This window comes from Mytilus californianus, unplaced genomic scaffold (assembly GCF_021869535.1).
Source record: "Mytilus californianus isolate M0D057914Y unplaced genomic scaffold, xbMytCali1.0.p SCAF_5, whole genome shotgun sequence".
Taxonomy (NCBI): domain Eukaryota; kingdom Metazoa; phylum Mollusca; class Bivalvia; order Mytilida; family Mytilidae; genus Mytilus; species Mytilus californianus.
This window is the reverse complement of record NW_026262701.1, coordinates 36,683,171-36,702,934: the sequence shown is the minus strand read 5'-3', so window position 1 is coordinate 36,702,934 and position 19,764 is coordinate 36,683,171. Positions and strand designations below refer to the sequence as shown.

The 19,764-nt window shown below is 31.7% G+C and overlaps 2 protein-coding genes across 7 annotated transcripts in view; one reads left to right on the top strand and one right to left on the bottom strand.

Moving 5' to 3' along the window:
* Window positions 1-6,863, top strand: part of LOC127701762 (exocyst complex component 2-like) — a 38,154-nt gene extending 31,291 nt beyond the window's left edge. Inside the window, exons 23-28 of the mRNA XM_052205726.1 lie at window positions 1,582-1,698; window positions 3,328-3,469; window positions 4,110-4,288; window positions 4,684-4,745; window positions 5,283-5,339; window positions 5,728-6,863. Coding sequence (XP_052061686.1) covers window positions 1,582-1,698; window positions 3,328-3,469; window positions 4,110-4,288; window positions 4,684-4,745; window positions 5,283-5,339; window positions 5,728-5,827 — 657 coding nt within the window. The 3' untranslated portion in view covers window positions 5,828-6,863. The remainder of the gene's footprint in view (window positions 1-1,581; window positions 1,699-3,327; window positions 3,470-4,109; window positions 4,289-4,683; window positions 4,746-5,282; window positions 5,340-5,727) is intronic.
* A 1,385-nt stretch (window positions 6,864-8,248) lies between these two features.
* On the bottom strand, window positions 8,249-13,926 carry LOC127701764 (uncharacterized). 6 transcript variants are annotated; one of them, XM_052205730.1, is made up of 5 exons: window positions 13,767-13,926; window positions 13,435-13,580; window positions 10,999-11,106; window positions 9,909-10,157; window positions 8,249-8,649 (listed from the first exon to the last, which is right to left on the bottom strand). In XM_052205730.1, exons 3-5 carry the CDS (start codon window positions 11,099-11,101, stop codon window positions 8,375-8,377), a joined length of 627 nt encoding a protein of 208 aa, XP_052061690.1. In that variant the 5' UTR covers window positions 11,102-11,106; window positions 13,435-13,580; window positions 13,767-13,926; the 3' UTR covers window positions 8,249-8,374. The 6 variants fall into 6 exon arrangements, with proteins under 6 accessions (XP_052061690.1, XP_052061692.1, XP_052061693.1 ...); XM_052205732.1 differs by having other exon boundaries at window positions 13,787-13,926; XM_052205733.1 differs by lacking the exon at window positions 13,435-13,580 and adding an exon at window positions 12,257-12,293 and having other exon boundaries at window positions 13,767-13,783.
* Window positions 13,927-19,764: the final 5,838 nt, after the last annotated feature.

The following is a 19,764-nucleotide window of genomic DNA, read 5'->3' as shown; positions in this document are numbered from 1 at the left end:
TTTGTTAAAACCACCCTGAATACCAGAGGTTTCCACTTCAGGGATCCTATCATATTGAATATTCAACAGGTGCTGGTGAACTCCCATTTTTAGTGTAAAATATTGTTTTAATGTTATGTGGACTTTTCAATTAAAAAGATAAGAATAGATATTAATCTGCTGTCCTCCATTCATTTAAACAAAACTCCAACAAAGAAATTTAATTTTTAAAACTTTTTTGTTAGTTGAGAACTGGAATGTTGCTAAACAAAAAATGGAAAGTTTACTACGGGAAACTTTAAATCATCTTTTTTTGCAATGAATATAAAAATAAAGAGATGTGGTATAATTTCCAATGGAACAAAATATTTTCATCAATTTTAGCAATGAATGATACTTATTTAAAGGAAAATTTAGAAAGGGGCCTATATATTTTTATGGACATTGATTTGTTTTAATAAACTTGAGGAGGTTTATATACATCAGGGCTTCCAAAACAAATTTGAGCTAGTCAGACATTTTTGCACCCTGTTTTTAATCTCACAAAAGACTTTGTAACTTGAGGCAATAAAGGTAATCATTGTGGAATCAAAGTCGACATTGGGACAATGACACTGACACGAAATGATTACTCTGTACTTTTGATGTCGATTCTGTGAACTGACATTAGTTCATACATAGATAGTTCTGTCAATTGACAGTGCATCGTTTGATGTGTGGAACATCAGATGATAAATGTTTGGGCTTAACTCTTTAATATTGTCAAGCATTATCGATTTTAAGTCTTTTATTATACGTTATTTCTTCAAGTAAATACTTGAAATGAACTTAAGATACATGGTATAAATTATCTAAATTTGTATCTTTCATCATTTTGAAACTTTTCTGATGCATAACTAAATTCAAACTATGCGCAGACCTGTACTTATGTAGACAATGTGGTTCTATTGATTTTTTCATTCTTCAACCTTTTAAATTTTATTAATCAATCAGTTTAAATTCTTTTTTGGTAAAATAAATTATTTAATGATACAATTTTTTAAATGCAATTTAGTTAAATATGAAAAACAATTTGAAAAAGATAACCTTCATAGTAATAAATATTTTGGTGAAGGGGTATTCAATAAGGGCTTGTTTTTATAGCATTTACTCCTTGTGTCACTTTTATGACAGAAAAAGTGTGGTTGTGATAGGGAAAACATCCAGTAAAAAAGATGGCCTTAACCTTGATTTTTTTTCTGAATTATATTAAAGTGGCAAATCTATATTTGGTATTTGCATAAGCCGTATACTAGCCAAACAAAAATAAATTTTATAAGTCATGACCAAGTCATGATATACATTTGTTAATTCATGATTCTTTTAAAGAGATTAGCTAAATTTCCAAATGACCTTACTCAACATCAAAGATGGTTGCAAGTGCTAAGCATATAATTTACTCTGGACCTTTAACCTTATTGAGAATTGCTTTCAAAATTATTTTTCTCGAAAACAATTGTCAGAGCCAATTTTAACAAATCCTATCAGAATTATCTTTAATTTGTGTAGGTTATATGATGTATATATTGATATTTCTATGGATAAAATTTATTTTAATTTCAGGATAAAAGATTGATTATAATGTTAAGTAACTGTAGCCACACCATGGAAAGGATCATCCCTAGACTCATAGAGAACCTGAATAAACATGGATATGTAGAAATGAATAAAGCCTTACAGGTAAGGCATGAAAATTATACCAAGAATAGTAGAAAACCTCAATAAACATGGATATGTATAAATAAAGTCTTACAGGTAAAGCATAAAAATTTGTACCTCAACTTGTATAAAACTTGAATAAATATGGATATATTTGTAGAAATGAATAAAGCCTTACAGGTAAGGCTTACAAAGTTATACCTAGACTTGTAGAAAACCTGAATAAACATGAATATTTAGAAATGAATAAAGCCCTACATGTAAGGCATTAAAAGTCAAACCTGGAATTATAGAAAACCTAAATAAACATGGAAATGAAGAAGTAAATAAAGCCTTACAGGTAAGGCATCAAAACTCTTCGAAAACTTGAATAAACATGGCTCGTAAACATCTCTAACCCTGACACATTCTGAATGTGCCTGTCCCAAGTCAAGAGCCTGTAATTAAGTGGTTGTCGTTTGTTGCTATATATCATATAAATTGTTTTTCGTTTATTGTTTTGTACATGAATCAGGCCTTGAGTTTTCTCTTTTGAATTGTTTAACGTGTCATTTTGGTGTTTTTTATAGCTTGCTATACGGTATGGTGACCTATAGTTGCTAACTTGTACATCATTTGGTCTTTGGTGGAGAGTTGTCTCTTTAGAAATCATACCACATCTATTTTTTATAAAGAATACCTTTCCTGAGAAGGTAGCAACCTTAGTTTTAGCACAATTATGTAATTTCATGAACTGGAAATGAATAAACAAAGTATAATTTGAATCATTCTATTATAAAAGCGCTGGTTACTGCGCTTATAATACCTTCAGACCTATCAAGAATGACGAAAACTGTGTTAGTATTATTGTCTTGCCTTGACGGAGTCAAAAAGCGAGACATAGGTATGCTGTTTCCGGCGTCGGTGGTGTCAAAAATGTATTAGTTTGTGATTAGGTCTAGTTTATAGTGAACCACTAGTGGTAGGTCATTGATATTTGGTATGCAGTTGTATTAGCATTTGGCCCCATCCCCTCAGTCATGGTCTATTGACTTTGAAACTTTTGCTTAGTTTACATGTTTGTGATTAGATCAATTTAAGATGAACCGCTAATGTTTAGTCAATGATATTTGGTATGCAAATTTATTGCCATTTGCAAGTTTTGTTTCCATGATGATTATAAAACCCCACCCCCTCATCATGGTTCATTGACCTCGAAACTTTTACATAGTTTACAAATTAATGTTTGTGTTTAGGTTTATTTAAAGGGAATGACTTATGATAAGTCAATGGTATTTGGTATGCAGTTTTATTAGCATTGGCACATCTCATTTCCATGGAGATTGTTTAGCCATTTATCTTCATTCATGGTTTAGTTACTTTGCATATTTGCATACCTTACATGTTAAAGTATTGCTATTTTAATTTCAACATTTGCATTATCAAAATAACAAAAAGGCTAGACATATCTCTGTGTGTACAGTTTATATAATTATATGCATTGAAATTTAGATTGAATATCATTTGAATCCTTCCAATACCACATCAATGGTTAATACCCTCAGGGAATTATGGTCCATAAACATAGGTACCAATCCAATATGTGTTTCTGGAATATCATATGTATAAAGCTTGCTGTTAAGGTAATATCCAGTTCATATTATATTGCAGACCACCAGAGAAAGATATGAGGAATTGGATAATAAATTATTTGAAGCCTACATAGAAGAGAAATCAAATCCTATTGTGGGAGCTATTGAACAGAATATGTATAGGGGAAGATTTGATTGGAAAACGTGCAGGAAACCAGCTGGTAGGTATCCAGATTTTCTTGATATATTTTCATTTTATCCATGTACAGTAACTTTGCAAGTCAAGTGAAACAAAACAAAAGCTACCTGTATTGATTTAAGTGGAAGTGAAATATGTGATATGTGAAGTAAGTTTTATCTTGTTTAGATTTGCATTGAATAAACAAAAGGACAGTACAGGATATGTGATGTCTCAATGAATTAGCTGTGACATTAAAACAAAGCCACTTTGAAGAACAATATTTTTTGTGGTAGAATTTTGTGAACATATACATAACAGTATGTTCCCCTTCATAATTTCTATAAAGGTTTTAAAGCAGGATACAAAATCACAAATTTGTATGTTAACAAGTATTTTGAAATTAGTGGAGTGGAGACATATTTTGAAGGGATGGTCTACAGTTAGTTTTAATTTAAAGTCTTAAGAAATTTCCATCTGTGAGAGTCCTCAAAATTTGCTGGGATATAAATTTAAACTTATATTTTATGTACATATAAGCAAAATCTTTTTTTTTCAAAAGTGAAGGCTTTTCAGCACTGTATTTTTTAGCATAATGAAATATTCAAACAATTTCTATTTCCTTCTTATCTCAAGTTATATGTTTAAAATGCAGATGAAATGTAATGTTCTGTTTAATTTAGGAGTCAGAAATTACCTGAAAGATGTGATAATGAAAATGATAGAGGTCCATGCTGAAGTGTTTGCTGTTTCCCCATCCTTTGTTACCAGGGTTACACAGAAAGTTGTTGAGTCTGTGTCAGAGGAGATAACAAGAGTTATAGAATGTGTTACTGAATTTAATGAACATGGAAAGTTGCAGGTAATGGAAATATTTGTATAAGATAACTATTGGAAGTTAGAAGAAATTAAAGGGACTGAATGAAGATTGCTGACAATATCTTTAGAATTTTTTAAGCATAAATTTCTTGATGTTCAGAAGTAATAGTTTTGCCAAGTTTCATCAAGAAAGTGGTTAAAAATTTTGAGGAGTATTTGCAAAGCATTAGCTGTTGCAGCCTTCCAGGGCTCTTTTTATTGGTAAAGTTTTTTTGTAAATTAAAGTATTGAAACCAGATAGTTAACTTGTTTTTCATGTTGAATATTCATAAAACATTTGCCACTGGATGTTAAGCAATGCACAAGTGATCATGTAATCATTAAATGGGGGAATAATCATCTACTCTTTAAGATTACAAAATGTATCATGTATTTCAGGCTAGAGTAGAACTTATGGCTCTACAGGAAACAGTGAAACTTTACATAACACCACATGCAAAGTGAGTAGTATTTGTAGGAAAAGTGTTTAATTTTAAATTCCTTTGATTTTTTGCACAAACTTTTGACATTAAATTAAGAAAAAAAAGGATTTAAACAGCCTTTCTGGTTTTACTGTACGTGTCATGCACACTTTGGTGCTCAAAATCATGGCTTCAAATCTAAGACTTCAAAACTGGTATTTACTGCTTTTCAAATAAGATACATTGAGAAGTAAAAGCAAAGACTGATTGGCTTTAAGTCAGAATAATGTGTCCAGGTAGAGTGTGTAGTCTTCCTGTTGAGTTCTAGTTGCATGTTGAAAACCAGACTCAGTGAGTCAGTCTAGTACACATTAGGGTATATTCATATAACATGTTATTGGCCTGAATTTTTATTTATAATATATGAGATTGCATTTTTAGCTCATTCTAGGGTAAATTCACATGGAAAATATTAGTCATATTCACTGAATTGCTGTATATACAGAAATAATCAGAAGAACCATTAGTGATAATATATTGTTATATTTGTCTGAACTAAATATATCTGTTTTCCAGTGCATGTTTTAAAGAAGCTATGGATAACCTTGGCAGTATGAAACCAGAAGATAAAAAGTAAGAAATTTATTGCCACTTTGAAAATGTTCAGTCTTTTATTTCCTTTATTGCATAGATATTTTATGATACACTAATATGTCTATACAAAGCAGTCTTTTATTTCCTTTATTGCATAGATATTTTATGATACACTAATATGTCTATACCTTTGTTTGGTGACAAATTAAAAATATGTATATGTGACAATTTTGTTTACTTAAATCTTCTATATTTAGAGATGATATTGTCAGTTATGGTAGAAATTCCAAATTCCTCAAGATTATATTAGAAATTTAAAGAAAAACATTAAATTTTGAAAATGCTTGAAAGATCTTCATATTATTAATTTAATCTAGATAAAAAGAAATCTCAAATAAATGAGTATAACTTTATTGCTTTTTTGCAGACTGTTAGAATATCTATTGAACAAGTATAAATCACAGATGAAGTTTCAAATGATGTGTTTCTATGGAGATAGTCTTCTAAGAAATTCTGTATCAGCATAAGATTGTGTTAAATTTTCTTTTTTACTTGACAACTTTTTCTTTCACAAGAAACTATGTGGATGATATGTTATGATTAAAGTGAATATAAAAACTCAAGTTTCACTAAACTCAGAACAAAATAATGTTAATCATTACCTACATATGATGTCAGAAAAACAATATTATTCATATTGGTATCTGAGATCTTGTGACAGAAACTTTTCCAAAAAGCTTTATTATAAGTGGAAACAAATTTGTAGTGAAATTTAATGAAAAGACAACCGAAAGGAATATGGCAATGGTTCATAATTACCAGTAGATATCATACAATCATAGAAAAAACACATAATATCTTATTTATAGTTCATACATAATTGTTGTATGATTATGATTATAAGATGGTAATTTTCTGGTTTGTGACAGAGTAGTTGTTAAAATTGTGTTACATCTTAGTTATTGGTCTGTCATGTTTTGTTGACGTTTGTGAAGAATACAGTTACTGCCTTAAAGTGTACATTGATCATTATACAGTTATAAGTTAAGCCATGATACTTATCCCAATAATTAAATTGGCATTTATATAAAGCATATTTATAGAGTTTGCATTTTATTTGATTAGCAACTACAGAAATAAATATGCATGTAATAATTTCTGAATTTATGGTATAAATATCCAAATATTAAACTTCTGTGATATAAATCCTGTATAGGAAAGATGTATGCTTACCAAATGTTTGAGTTTAGGGATGGGATGAAGTCATGAATCAACTCAATTCAATATAAAATAATTTCTAGAATTAAAATTCTAAATCTGTGATATGTAAAAAGAAGACCAAATTTATGTCATTGACATTACCAGAAATATATGGATAAATATTAGAATGTTTGTAGATTGAAGTAGGCTTGAAAATATTATCTCATTGTATAACATTGCCAAGTTAATTTTGCAGATTATTTTAATTGTTTTGATTTATATGTTTTGCATTGTTAATATATTTTGTCTGTGGTGCATCTAAAATATGTGCAATATATTTATTAAAGTCTTTTATAACACCAATTTTCTTGTATTTATTTAAACGTTTTATGACTCCTACCCATATTGTATTGTAGCCATTTTTACAAAAGTTAAAGAAACTTATTTGATGCACCAAATTCTGCCTTTTAAAAATATTTTTATTGCCAGTTTTGCTCTGAACTAAATATTAGAAAACAATTGGTTTACAGTATTATAAACTGTTCATGACAAACAGTCAACTATTATTTGCTGAAATAGCTAGTCTTATGCTAACACAGGAGTATCAGAAGCCAAGATGGCATATCAGTTATTCAATAATCACCAGGCTTTACACTCTAAGTAACTCTAGCAAACATACAGATAGATACTGCTGTCACTGTTGTTTTTACTTTTTTATTTATCAGAAAATACAATTTATCTGTCAGGGGAATTACTTAAATGAGCGACTTCTTAAATCACTGCTTCAAGAAACATTTTGTCCAGAAATGTTAGAAGTAAGAGTTGTCTTTCTTTAATAATCACCTATTTAAGTAGTACAAACAAATCACTAGACTAAGTGATTTTATCTTATTGTAGCTTTAAATATATAATATTAATGATCCTGGGACTAATTATGTTGCTAAAATTATCAGAACCAACATCTGTGTTTATAGGATGACCGGTCTGTCAGGCAATGACATGAAAATCACTTGTTTAAGTATCATACCTCTATTTTCTTTCAAGAAATCACTTATTTACCGTTAAGTATTATTTATTTAATTACCCCCCACTATTTTCAATACCCTCCAACAGTAAAATTTTGCTGGCGAACAGTAAAGTTTTATTACATAATCTGTAAGCTGAAACCTTGAATTTTACAGGAAAAATACTCCCACTGCTGGGAAAATCTGTATTAGATCATTATGTAAAGCCTTCATTAAAGCATTTTTTTCAACAAATTTAGGTTTTACTGATGAATGATTGCATCAAAGGTATAAACATCGCTACTTACAAGAAACAAAAGGTCCATTTTTTTTTCAAATTTACTAATAATTATTTATAATCTAAACCTTTATGTTTAAAATTTTGGTAAAATTACAAAATCACAGAATTTCTAAAATGCTACTTAAATGAGTGATTTAAAAATCACTAATTCCAGTAATTCCCCTGACTGATTTATTGATGCTTAAAGAAAAATTATCGGATCAGTGATTAATTAATTCTGTAATTATGGTATTCAGATCCTATTTCCATGCTTCGCCTTCTAGTAAGAGAAGCGTTGACACAGGGTCTATTTCAATCAGCTTCAAACAACTTTTATGTGGGGGCAAACCTTCCACTTTTGCCTATTTTAGCCGCATGTTGTTAAAATAAAAAAAAAAATCAGCTATCAACAGGGTTACCAATTATTTGAACAAAGAAACAAAGAAATTAAAGTATCAAGCCAATTACTTTAAGATTTTAATCTTTTCACACAGCCTGATTAAAACAATAGCATTCTGCTCCAAACGATATAAGTGGGAAGACCTGAGTAAAAGCAATTTAATAAGGTAATATTTTTAATTCCATTATTATTAATCATCATCATCTATTGATTTAATAGTCATCAAAAGCTGTCTGAGAGGTTGTTTTGGAGTAGAAGTGCACAGTAAACCTTCCTCAAACTCAAAAGGTATATGAAACTTGTCTTTGAGAGGTGTGTGAAATTCGTTAGGTTTTGAAACTGTCTCCTCCTTTTTTGTAGTAGGGCGTTCATTTGAATCTTCCATAGAAGCACTTGTAACTAACGCTTTGTTTTCATGCAGATGATCTTCTTTGTTCATTTCACAATCTTTGGAATGATCTTTTCCTGTTAAAAGAATAATATTTATAGTATTAAAAGTAATTAATAAATGTCTTTTTTCAGTGCATCTTGAAACCAAACGGCTTAACCTTATGATGACCTTATTTATCCATACTATTCTTTGATGGTTTCCTGGACCTCGTCATGTAGACTGTTTCTTACACTTATTTTAAAAACTAACGATACTGTGTCAGATATTGTCCAATTATTGTGCATATTGCCCAATTATATTACTGAGGTTCAAACCTGTTATCTTATATTATACTTTGTTTGTGTAAACTGTTCTTTCCTTCTGTGTCAGAGGTTTAATGGAATCATGAACTACAATGATGCAAAAGTTAGGATTGCCGTTGTCAAACCGGTTTAACCCTGGTAGAGGACATTTTAGTGAATCGTGAGGACAATTTTTTTGGGAAAGATTTGTAACAGTAAAATGATCAATTCCAATTTTAGCGACAAATGATACATCCATGTTAAGTCATTTACAGCATTAAATACTAGTATTAGAATCTATTAAAATGCAGGAGTTAACGTCTTGATAGTTTTCACAATAAAACCAATGATCTCACTTAATCTGTTTCTGAATTAAAAAAAATACAAGATATCGCCAATGGTCGTATTTAATGCATTCTTAAGATATCCTCTCTAAAATATTGTTCATAGCATTACAGTATTAAAGAACTGTTACTTCTCTTTATCTTGTCAAGATTTCTTGACCGTTTAATTATTTGTCGATGGTATCTTCACATATTTCTCTCAAGTTTCCTGTTTTAACATAACCAACATTATTCAGTATTCTTCAAGATACCACGGTGAGTATTTTAATTTTGACTCTCTAAGTTATCACAAAAAAATCGGTTTTCGAAAGTACAGGTGAAGGGATTAATCTGTCTCTATAATTGTCTATTCGATGTCGACACTAAAATTTCCACTAGTATTTGTGTGACGGTTTGCTAAAATGTCCCGCGACTGTTTTTAACCCATTTCTCCCCTTTCTATACTTTGCCAGAAATATACCGGACGTTCCCTATACATAAGCTATGACTTTTTAAAATGCGCTGTACCCATTTACCTTTATATTTCCTTGTGTATATTAAATAAGATTTGACTTTAGTGTGACCTTTGTACATGCACTGCATGTTCTTGCAATTTAACATTACGGAAATCATATCTAATAATAATTATATAGGACATATAGCAAAAACAAGAAGGAACACAAGTCTGAATTTAAATAAGTTTATAATGCATGTGTTAATAATGAATACCTGTCGTTTTCCGCCTCCTTCTTTTCCATTTGAAGAAGAAAACAGTGACTACAATAATAATAACAAGGAACACCAAACATCCAGCAATAATTCCCGCCAAAACAGGTGTAGACAATACTTCAGTGGTCGTCTGCTGACGATGACAAAAGTGTTCGTCGCTGTTGTCGCCACAGTCGTCAATAGTGTCGCAAAGGTTACTGTCCCGAATGCATCTGAAGTTAGCACACGTATACTCATATGGGCCACATGCTATAAAGGTTAAAAAGCATGATAAAGATAAGCGATGGAGTAGTTAGCAAACAATGGAAAAGAATAAGATAAAAGTTATCACCAGATAGATAAAAACTAAATGTTTGTACAGTGATATATATTCCTAAATGTCTCCGAAGTACGATAAAAAAATAACTGAAATGTACTTTTTTAGAGAAGTTTCAAACTAGGGCACTATATAAATCGTCGGTTCAACTAGCAATAAAATGCATCATTTGTAGTCAAAATAACCCTGTTTCTAGATCCATCACTCCCAAACGGGACATCAGAACAGATTCCATATCCCCATTCCAACCAGACTAATAAATCGCTCAGACTGTTTTCCAAAGTATTAGAATTGAACTAACCTCTTTCTGTCGGACTCACAGGCACTTGTCTCAGAAAAAAAAACCCCAATATAAGTACTTAAATATTAAAGTATATAGGTATTTTTTCAGAAACAAGTGCCTGTGATCCGACTGATTCCAAGGCCTCAATGAGAGATTGCACTTTTCGGATGGTAATATGAATAAAGAAGAAATTGGATAGACGGCAACCCAACGACAATAAAGTATATCACCCCCCCCCCTCTTTTTCCAAAAAAAAAAAGAATCCTAGCTAGGGGAGCTACATAGTCTTTATCATGCAATAAATGGGTTTCTATGCAATACTCTAAATTGTTCTCGAAAACAAAAAGTTGTGAATAACATGAATAAGTTAACCAGAAATAATCAAAGATCTATCATAAACATCAAAATATAAACAAACAAATAAAAAAGACATTAAGATATGACTTTGAAGACTATACACATACGTGTGTGACATTAACAATCATACATACCTGTCCGACATGAGGTCTCTCTCGTAACACATGTATACGGGGAACATAGCTTGTAATCTGTCGGATTAATTTCACAGTTTGTTAAATTTTTTACATTCTCCATTTTACCTGAAACAGAATTTAAAAAGGTTCAAGTTTATAATGTTTGATTTTTTGTAAATAAAGTATTCAGTTCAAAAGGATTGTTTTTATTGACAAATAACTGTGGTCGATGTTTTGTTTTCTTTTTATATGAAAAAAAATACACATGATAGTAAACATATTGAATGAGTTTTTATGTGGTTTTATGTGGTTTTACAAAATCAAGTTCAAATAAATATCAATTCTTTTGATAATTCATGTTAAATAGAAACCCAACTATATCATTTAACCCTTTCAGTATAAGAGAGGTAAAGTACCAGTTAAAAACCCTGCCCGTGTGACAGTTTAAGGCATATTTTTTGTCTGGTCTTATCTAGTCCGTTAACTTTTTTCAGCGAATTACTTATGATATTAGTACATGTAGTATGCTTTTCATTTTTGTTTTACTGATGCACGATAGTTGAAAGATTGAGAAATTCATTTAGAAAATAAGGAGTCTTTCGACATTAAGTAATCTAATGAAAATAAGATCCGTTCGCTATGCTTATATCTTCGCCCAGAAAGCTAGTAAAGATAAATCTGAATTTTAATCAGATTGCAATTCACAATCGTTCCCGGTTTCAAGCATCGCCGAAAAGACACATTGGAAAATTAGTTACACGTAACAAAAAAATATTATCAGCCTGAATGAGACATTGAATGTTTTCTCTTCTTTCACTGTTAAAACTTTAAGACTGACATGTTAAGTCGAGTTCGACCTTCCTTACTAACTCTGCTATGGTAGTTTTTGCAAATTACATCCAAAGCCAAAAGCTTCAAACGTTGGAGATAACAAAAATCAAAAGGTTATCAACGGAACAATCAACTGTCTAAGGTCAACTTTACAACATAAGTTAAAACACAATTCTATATTCTTATTATCGGGAAATTTACAAATAAAATGCATCATTTTATAAAACAAAACCGTTTGAAATTTTGAAAATGTGGAGAAAAGAATTAATGTAAAGCCGGATTGATTTTCGTGGTCATCTCGTTCAAATATTATCAAGTAACATACATAGATAATAATGTTTACTAATTTAGTTATTCAAACATTAAATTAAACCAAATATACAATTATAATAGTTTAACATTAAAGTCCGTGTATTATAAATTTAAATTTTAAAGTCTAACTTACCAAGACCCAAAGAAACTCCTATAATCGTCTTTTACATCTAAAATATTTATAAAACTGGCCTGAGGAGAGATTTTCGTGACCTAGCTGTATTAGGTTCGGACAGGTATTTGAAATTCCAGTCTACATAAATCTACATCAATCTTATTTTCCATATCATTTAATGTCAACATGATATCTTAACATAAGACAACGTCTTCACAGTGAAATTTATCTGCCGTGTATCGGTCATGTTTAGTTTTCTTATAAGACATATTTACATTTCGGAGAGTCAAGTAGACTAGTGTCCGAATACGATATGAAAGAATTATATCTACATATATATAGTTATCATTCAGGTTTGAAGCTTTAACCCTGGATTTGTTAAGATATTGTATTAAATTAGACATTTTTATGTAATATATCATTTAATTCTCTCTGTTGAAACATTCAGAAAAGGTAACTATTTCGGCAAAAAAATACTTCAAACTCACAGTTCAGCAACTAGTCAAATATTGAATTATGATTTTTTAACATCAGATGTAGTGTACATGCAAGTTCCACTTATTTACACACTGGTGGATAGTTTTCTCATTGGCAATCGTACCACATCTCATTATTTTTATATTAATGGTACGACATAAGAGAAGACACCAGCAATTAATCTTGTTGAGTAAAGAATTTCATATTCCCACGATTCCAATTTGAATTAGGTTATACTACGTTTATTTAAATTTCAAAGAACGTTCACGACTTAAAATAACATTTTATTCTGACAATCCATCAAATTGTCTGTACACGAATCTAAAAATGTGTTTCACAACATGTAATTAACATACAAACATTCGGTCAGTATTTTGCTTGTCGTTACTGTTCGAACTTACTTACATATGCATGCATATCATTAACATGCATAATTTGATAACACAGACCAACAATCCAATTAAAATATGGTCCCAAGTTCAAGGAAGTTAAGAAATTTGAACCAGGCGCTGAGATGAGGTTTTTTTATAAATATTTCCATAAATATTTCCAAGGATTTGTATACAAATCCTTGATATTTCTAATAAAAAATGCTTAATTTCAATAAGTTCATAAAATCATGACTGAACTATAAAACTTTCATTACCTAAATTAAAATCAAAATAACGAGCATTTTCCCCATGTTTTCTGACTTAAAATTTAAAAAAAAAGTGACTTACCGTTTCAGTGTGCCTTTACAATTATCCAAATTGTGTCAAAGATGACAGTTTGAAAGCCGGAAACTACACCTTGTTAAGCAATTACGAAGTGATCCATGGCCATAGGATATGATACTGTTTAGAGGTGTCCCGTTTCACAGTAAAAACTGTAATTGATAATAAATACTGATTTAAATACTTATCTGTCGGCCTGTATGAAACATTTACTGATTAAAGGTATAAATTAATAAGGAGCTTAACGGTAAAAAAATGAGTAATTACAATTTGTCATACACAATAAACATATCCTTGCTTTGTTTTTAAATTACATGTTCTTGAATTAATTTTCTCACCTGGATCTATTCTGACTCACCGTCTTAAATGTGTGAAAGTTTTTGTTATTTTTTCGTGGGAAATCCACAGTGGATAATATATTCCTGTAATCAATGTAATCGTCTATAGAAGGATAAAATTGCATGATGTCATTCAACAATATGTGCACGTTTGCATGGTTTGGTATGCAGTAGAAAATGTTAAATCGATGACAAAACAGTTGAGATGATCAAAGCCTTATTTTTAATCATATGTAGGCCATATATTGACGAATGGAAGCGATCTGATATATTGTACTCATCCGATGAATTTATTTCAAACATTTATGATCGACAATATGTAAATTAAACGTTATAAATTGAAAACCAATTACATCTCATATTATTTTATATTTAGATTATTCGGCATTGATATACAATGATAATACTTGATGGTGCAACAGATGTTCTAACTTTATTAAAAAGGGGGGGGGGGACATAAAAGAAACAGTAATCGATTAAAACAAACAACACCACGGCCAAAACAACGATGAAAAGACATTCAACGGGCTACAAAACACAACCAAGCAACACGAAGCGCCTCTAAAACCGGAAGTGACATCAGGTGCTCAAGATGGGTCACGCAGCAGTTCCTGCTCAACTATGACACCTGCATGGTGTGTTACTTTCTTATGATCAAGTATGATCAATTATTATTCCTTTTCGGAAACTAATTTTTCAAATCATTGCTGAACAAGTAGAAAGTTGGGATGGACAATCTATGCTTGCCGAATCACACATTGCTGAACAAGTAGAAAGTCAGCTGGCACTGACAATCTATGCTTCCCGAATCACACATTGATGAATAGATAAATGGTCCATGACATGCATGAAGGTGTGGATCGGGGTTTACAGATTAGATAATAATAGGGTGAAATACAAAGAATAGAGAAAAATGGCCCAAAAAAATAAAGAATACTGAGAGAATAATGAGGTGCTAAAATATAAAGAATAGAGAATAATGGGGGGGGGGGGGGGGGGGGGGGGGGGGGGGGGGGGGGGGGGAGTATAAAGAATAGAGAAAAATGGCCTAAAAAATTAAAGAATCTAGAAATGAAGGACCCAAAACAGACCCTCATGAATACCAGTGATATTGCCGTAAAATGGCACTGATTTGATTATGAAAATATCCGTCGCAAATGTACTGATAAACATTTTAGTCGAAAGAACATGGTTTATTTATTTGTTGAAATTTTGCTTTGAACCATAATTTTCAGTAAATGCAAGTTCTCTTGTATTTTTTGTTTGTGTGCTTAGTACCGATATCACGAGAACAGCTAGTCCTTTCCAACTGAATACTAATATTACAGTTTGTTCTCATGTTTTATTTTTAAACTGATAGTGCAGATTAGGGGAGGATTGAGCTCCCACAAACATGTTAAAAACTACCATATTCTGACGGCAGACAGACGGACAGTTTAAAGCAACGATTCCTTGCCCCCGAAACTTAAAAACGTTTACTAGTGGATTAAAAAGGCACCACTAGTCTTTTTTGGGGCCCTTTATAGCTTGCTGTTTGGTGTGAGCCAAGGCTCCGTGTTGAAATCGGATTCCGTACTTTCACCCATAATTGTCTACTTTTACACATTGTGACTTGGGTGGATAGTTGTCTCATTGGCACTCATACCATATCTTTTTATTTATACCAACAGATGTGCATAGTAAATCATTCAGTTATATCAACGTAAAGTATATTTTTAACATAACATCATGTTCAGGTCGTACACATATTATCAAATCTTTTATTCGGTAAATATTTTACAAGGGTCACCACAACTATATTTGTTCAACACTGTAAATAGACATAATTACATACAAATTACAATTTAAACAGCAACATCATCATAACATTTACATAAAATAAAATATTTATAAAACGCACAATACAACAAATGACTTCAAGTGCCCCCTGACCTCGTTTTCATAGACTGTGTAATAAAAGAACTTATACAGATTTCACTTGCTGGTTAGTATTTGGATTAAAATGACATGTCTTAAATCATTTATTTATTTTACAAAAAATGGGATTCTTCGTCAAGAACTTTGCGCTTATTTCGATGTCTTTGATGGTGTGGAATAGTTTTATATCTCTTATTTTCAATAGCGAGGGGATGATTGCTTATTCTAAATTTGCATATAAGTTTTTTGTGTATTAAGATTAGGGCATGTCAAATGATATCTTGTTTAATTTCAGTTTTTATATGTTTGAATAATAGTTTACTATTACTATTAGTTTTCAAGATATGGTATTTTATTGTTATATACTTCTTTATATCTTTGATGAAGAAATGATATCTTAATTATTGTTATATACTTCTTTATATCTTTGATCAAGAAATAATATCTTATTGTTATATACTTCTTTATATCTTTGATCAAGAAATAATATCTTATTGTTATATACTTCTTTATATCTTTGATCAAGAAATGATATCTTATTGTTATATACTTCTTTATATCTTTGATCAAGAGATGATATTTTATTGTCATATACTTCTTCATGTCTTTGCTCAGGTTTGAATGTACTGCACAAGATAGTGTTTTATTCGCTGCACCGTTCTGACGTTGCTGTGCAAGATGTACTCCAAACTTATACTGCCTCCAATGATAGATCGACCACATGATTTCAATATCGGCAAGTAAACATGGATGTTCGTATGCTTATTTTGTTTCTCCACTGTCGCAGGTCGGGAAAGGGTTGAGAGATCATTAACATGTCATCCATGACCAGCCACATGCTATATGTTCCTGTCCCAAGCAAAGCACCAGTCTGTAATCCAGCGGTTGTCTTCGGTTGCTGTCTGCTATAATTGTTTATTATTTTTTGTTGTAAATGTTGTAGTTATCTTTTGAGTTGTTTCACATTTTGTCATCCCGTGGCCTTTTATAGCTTTACGGTATTGGTTTTGCTAATTATTGAAGGCCATACGATGACCTGTAACTGTAACCATCCTTTTCCGGTTGTCTTTTATGGATAGTTGTATCATTTGCAATCATACCACATCTCCCTTTTTGTGGTTTAGTACATTGAGGATGAGGATTTATAAATTGGTGTTTAAGTTCTAGTGACAAATCCAGAGGCGGATTTAGGGGGGCCCAGAGGGCCCGCCCCCCCCCCCCTTTTGGGGAAAATTTGGTTGATTATATAGGGAATCACTGAAGCATGACTGGAACAGGCCCGGCCCCTCTTAGGCAGTCAGTGGGCCCCCACTTATGAAAATTTCTGAATCCGCCACTGAAATCTACAGGCATATCTGGACGAGTACATGTTCGGATTTTATTCCCAAAGCCAACATATAGATATTTTAAAGAAGAATATTAATGCATTGGCACACAGATGATGCCCCGCTTGCATATATATAACGTTATAAAGGGGACATAACTCGAGAACGGTAAAAGGGACGCCACCCAAATTCGAACTTGACCTGTGTTTTTGTCGTTATAGACATTGTGTATAATATTCATATGATTTTGTTGAGGCAAACTAAAGTTAGAGAACAAAAACCCATTATGGGACATACGTCGTACGGACGGACAAAGGTAACACTTAAGGTCAAGTTATAGTAAATAGGCTATGTCACAAATTTTGCTAAAATTTTGCATACAATTTTGGCTCGGTAAACTATATAATTGAAAATCGAAAAATAATGCATTTATCTGTTTTATTATCTGAAATGTTACCGATTGAATTCTTACGGAAGCCGATAAGGGCCATTCAAAAAAAAAAAATTATGTCGTAATTACGACATAGCATGTCGTAATTTCGACATAACATGTCGTTATAACGACATCGCTATGTCGTAATTTCGACATAACCTGTCGTTATAACGACATCGTTATGTCGTAATTTCGACATAACATGTCGTTATTACGACATCACTATGTCGTAATAACGACATAGCTATGTCGTAATAACGACATAGCTATGTCGTAATAACGACATCGCTATATATATATAAGAATATGTATTATGATTGCCAAGAGACTTAATGACACAGAAATTAACAACTATAGGTCATCATAATGCCCTCAACAATGAGAAAAGCCCCCGCATAGTCAGCTATAAAAGAGGGACGAAAGATACCAGAGGGAGAGTCCCCGACATGACAGCTGTTTAATATTTTAATTAAAACGAGTAAAAATAACGGTTTTAATAATGTACAAACAAAAACCGAAAAACGAATATGTAACACAGCAACAAATGACAACCACTGAATTACAGACTCCTGACCGCTATGTGATAATAACGGCAACCTTATAGTTTATCTTTTCACTTTTTGATGCGATAGGCATTTCAAAATGGTTGTCAGTAAAGGCAAAGTTTGTAGCGGAAACAAATTCATCTTTTTTTTTTTTAGAATAATGAACACTATATGCAATCAAGCTTAATTAAAGTTATTCACTTGCACCTCAGACTTGCACATACTAGAACTTTATTTATAATCAAGTCAAATGAGACCCAGTTGAATAGGGGAGCAATTCAAGCTCCTTGGAGTCTCTAATTATGTTTGGCATGAACAGATTTGTGTAAATTATGAAGTCCTGCATTTCCATTGCAGGTTCTGAATAAGATGAATTTTAAGCTTTTCCCAATAAAGACTTTGTTTAACTTTGGACTCATAGTGCTCAGACCCACGGATCTCTTTATCTTCATTTGTACACACTTGAATCTTAATGTACAGTAACTACTGAGGCTTGATGCAAATTATTACTGCATTGCTATTGTTGGTTCTTAATGAGATTATTCAAGCGTCCTCCCCATTGAAGCCCTATTAAAACTTTGTACCCCAAGTTCTTTTAACCACTGTTCCCCAGGGCAACTATTCCTACAAACTTAAGGGGAGGGTTAGGATCCCGCTAACATGTTTAACCCCGCCACATTCTTTATGTATGTGTATGTCCCAAGTCTTTAATTTACATATTTGTTTTTCGTTTATTTTTGTACATAAAATAGGCCGCTAGTTTTTCTCGTTTGAATTGTATTACATTTGTCATTTCGGGGCCTTTTATAGCTGACTATGCGGTATGGGCTGTGATCATTGTTGAAGGCCGTACGGTGACTTTAATTGTAAATTTCTGTGTCATTTGGTTTCTTGTTGAGAGTTGCGTTTTTGAACAAACCAGCGTATCCCAAGGCCTTGATAACCTCTGTAGGCCCCAAATAAGACGAAAAAAACATCAAAATTGGAGAGAAAACTGAACAAAATGGTTTCTAACCTCAGGGATGTAATTACGACATAAATTTTTTTTTTTGAATGACCCTTATCGGCTTCCGTAAATTCTTTCAAAATAAGTGAATATTTGTATAGAAAGCACATTAAACCGGCGAAAAGATTTCTTAAATTTGACTTAAAATCATCAAATCTCCAATTTTTAATACATAGATTTTTATTAAAAATCTAAATGTTGTTTATAAATAAATTTCCGTTTTAATGATGTAAAATAATGATAGGGTCACCGACTTCGTTTTAACGGTATACATAATTCAAAGTGGTGTTCTATTTGAAGAAATACCAAAAAACCGTCGAAATCACTGAACAGGCCGTAAAACGTCAATTTTGGACGTGTTTCACTACACGGGTAAAAGATTGATAATCATGCTGCGTTCACACGTAATTCGAATTCGATTCGCATTAACTAATTCGAATTAGTTTAATTCGCATTCGAATCGTGTTACATCCAAACGTTAATTCTAATTCGAATTGCAATACGCGTCAAATTTGCTTTACTGTCCGAACGACGTTAACTTTTAATTCGTATCAACAAAAACGAATTTCTAATGCGAATTGGTTAATGCGAATTAGCCAATTCGTTAAAAAGGAAGAGTGTGTGAACGCGATTAGCGATTTCGATTCGCATTCGATTCGAATTCAATTCGAATTAAATGTACGTGTGAACTAGGCATTAGACAAAAAACGAAGTCGGTGACCATATGATTATTTTATATCATTAAAACGGAAATTTATGTATCAACAATATA

Bases quoted from the DNA above. Each gene is read 5' to 3' on its own strand.
- LOC127701764 (XM_052205730.1), bottom strand. From the start codon at position 11,101: ATGGAGAATGTAAAAAATTTAACAAACTGTGAAATTAATCCGACAGAT. The intron at 10,158-10,998 runs GTATGTATGATT...TAACCTTTATAG, and splicing joins AGAGACCTCATGTCGGACAG to CATGTGGCCCATATGAGTAT. The intron at 8,650-9,908 runs GTATTCATTATT...TTCTTTTAACAG, and splicing joins AAGGAGGCGGAAAACGACAG to GAAAAGATCATTCCAAAGAT.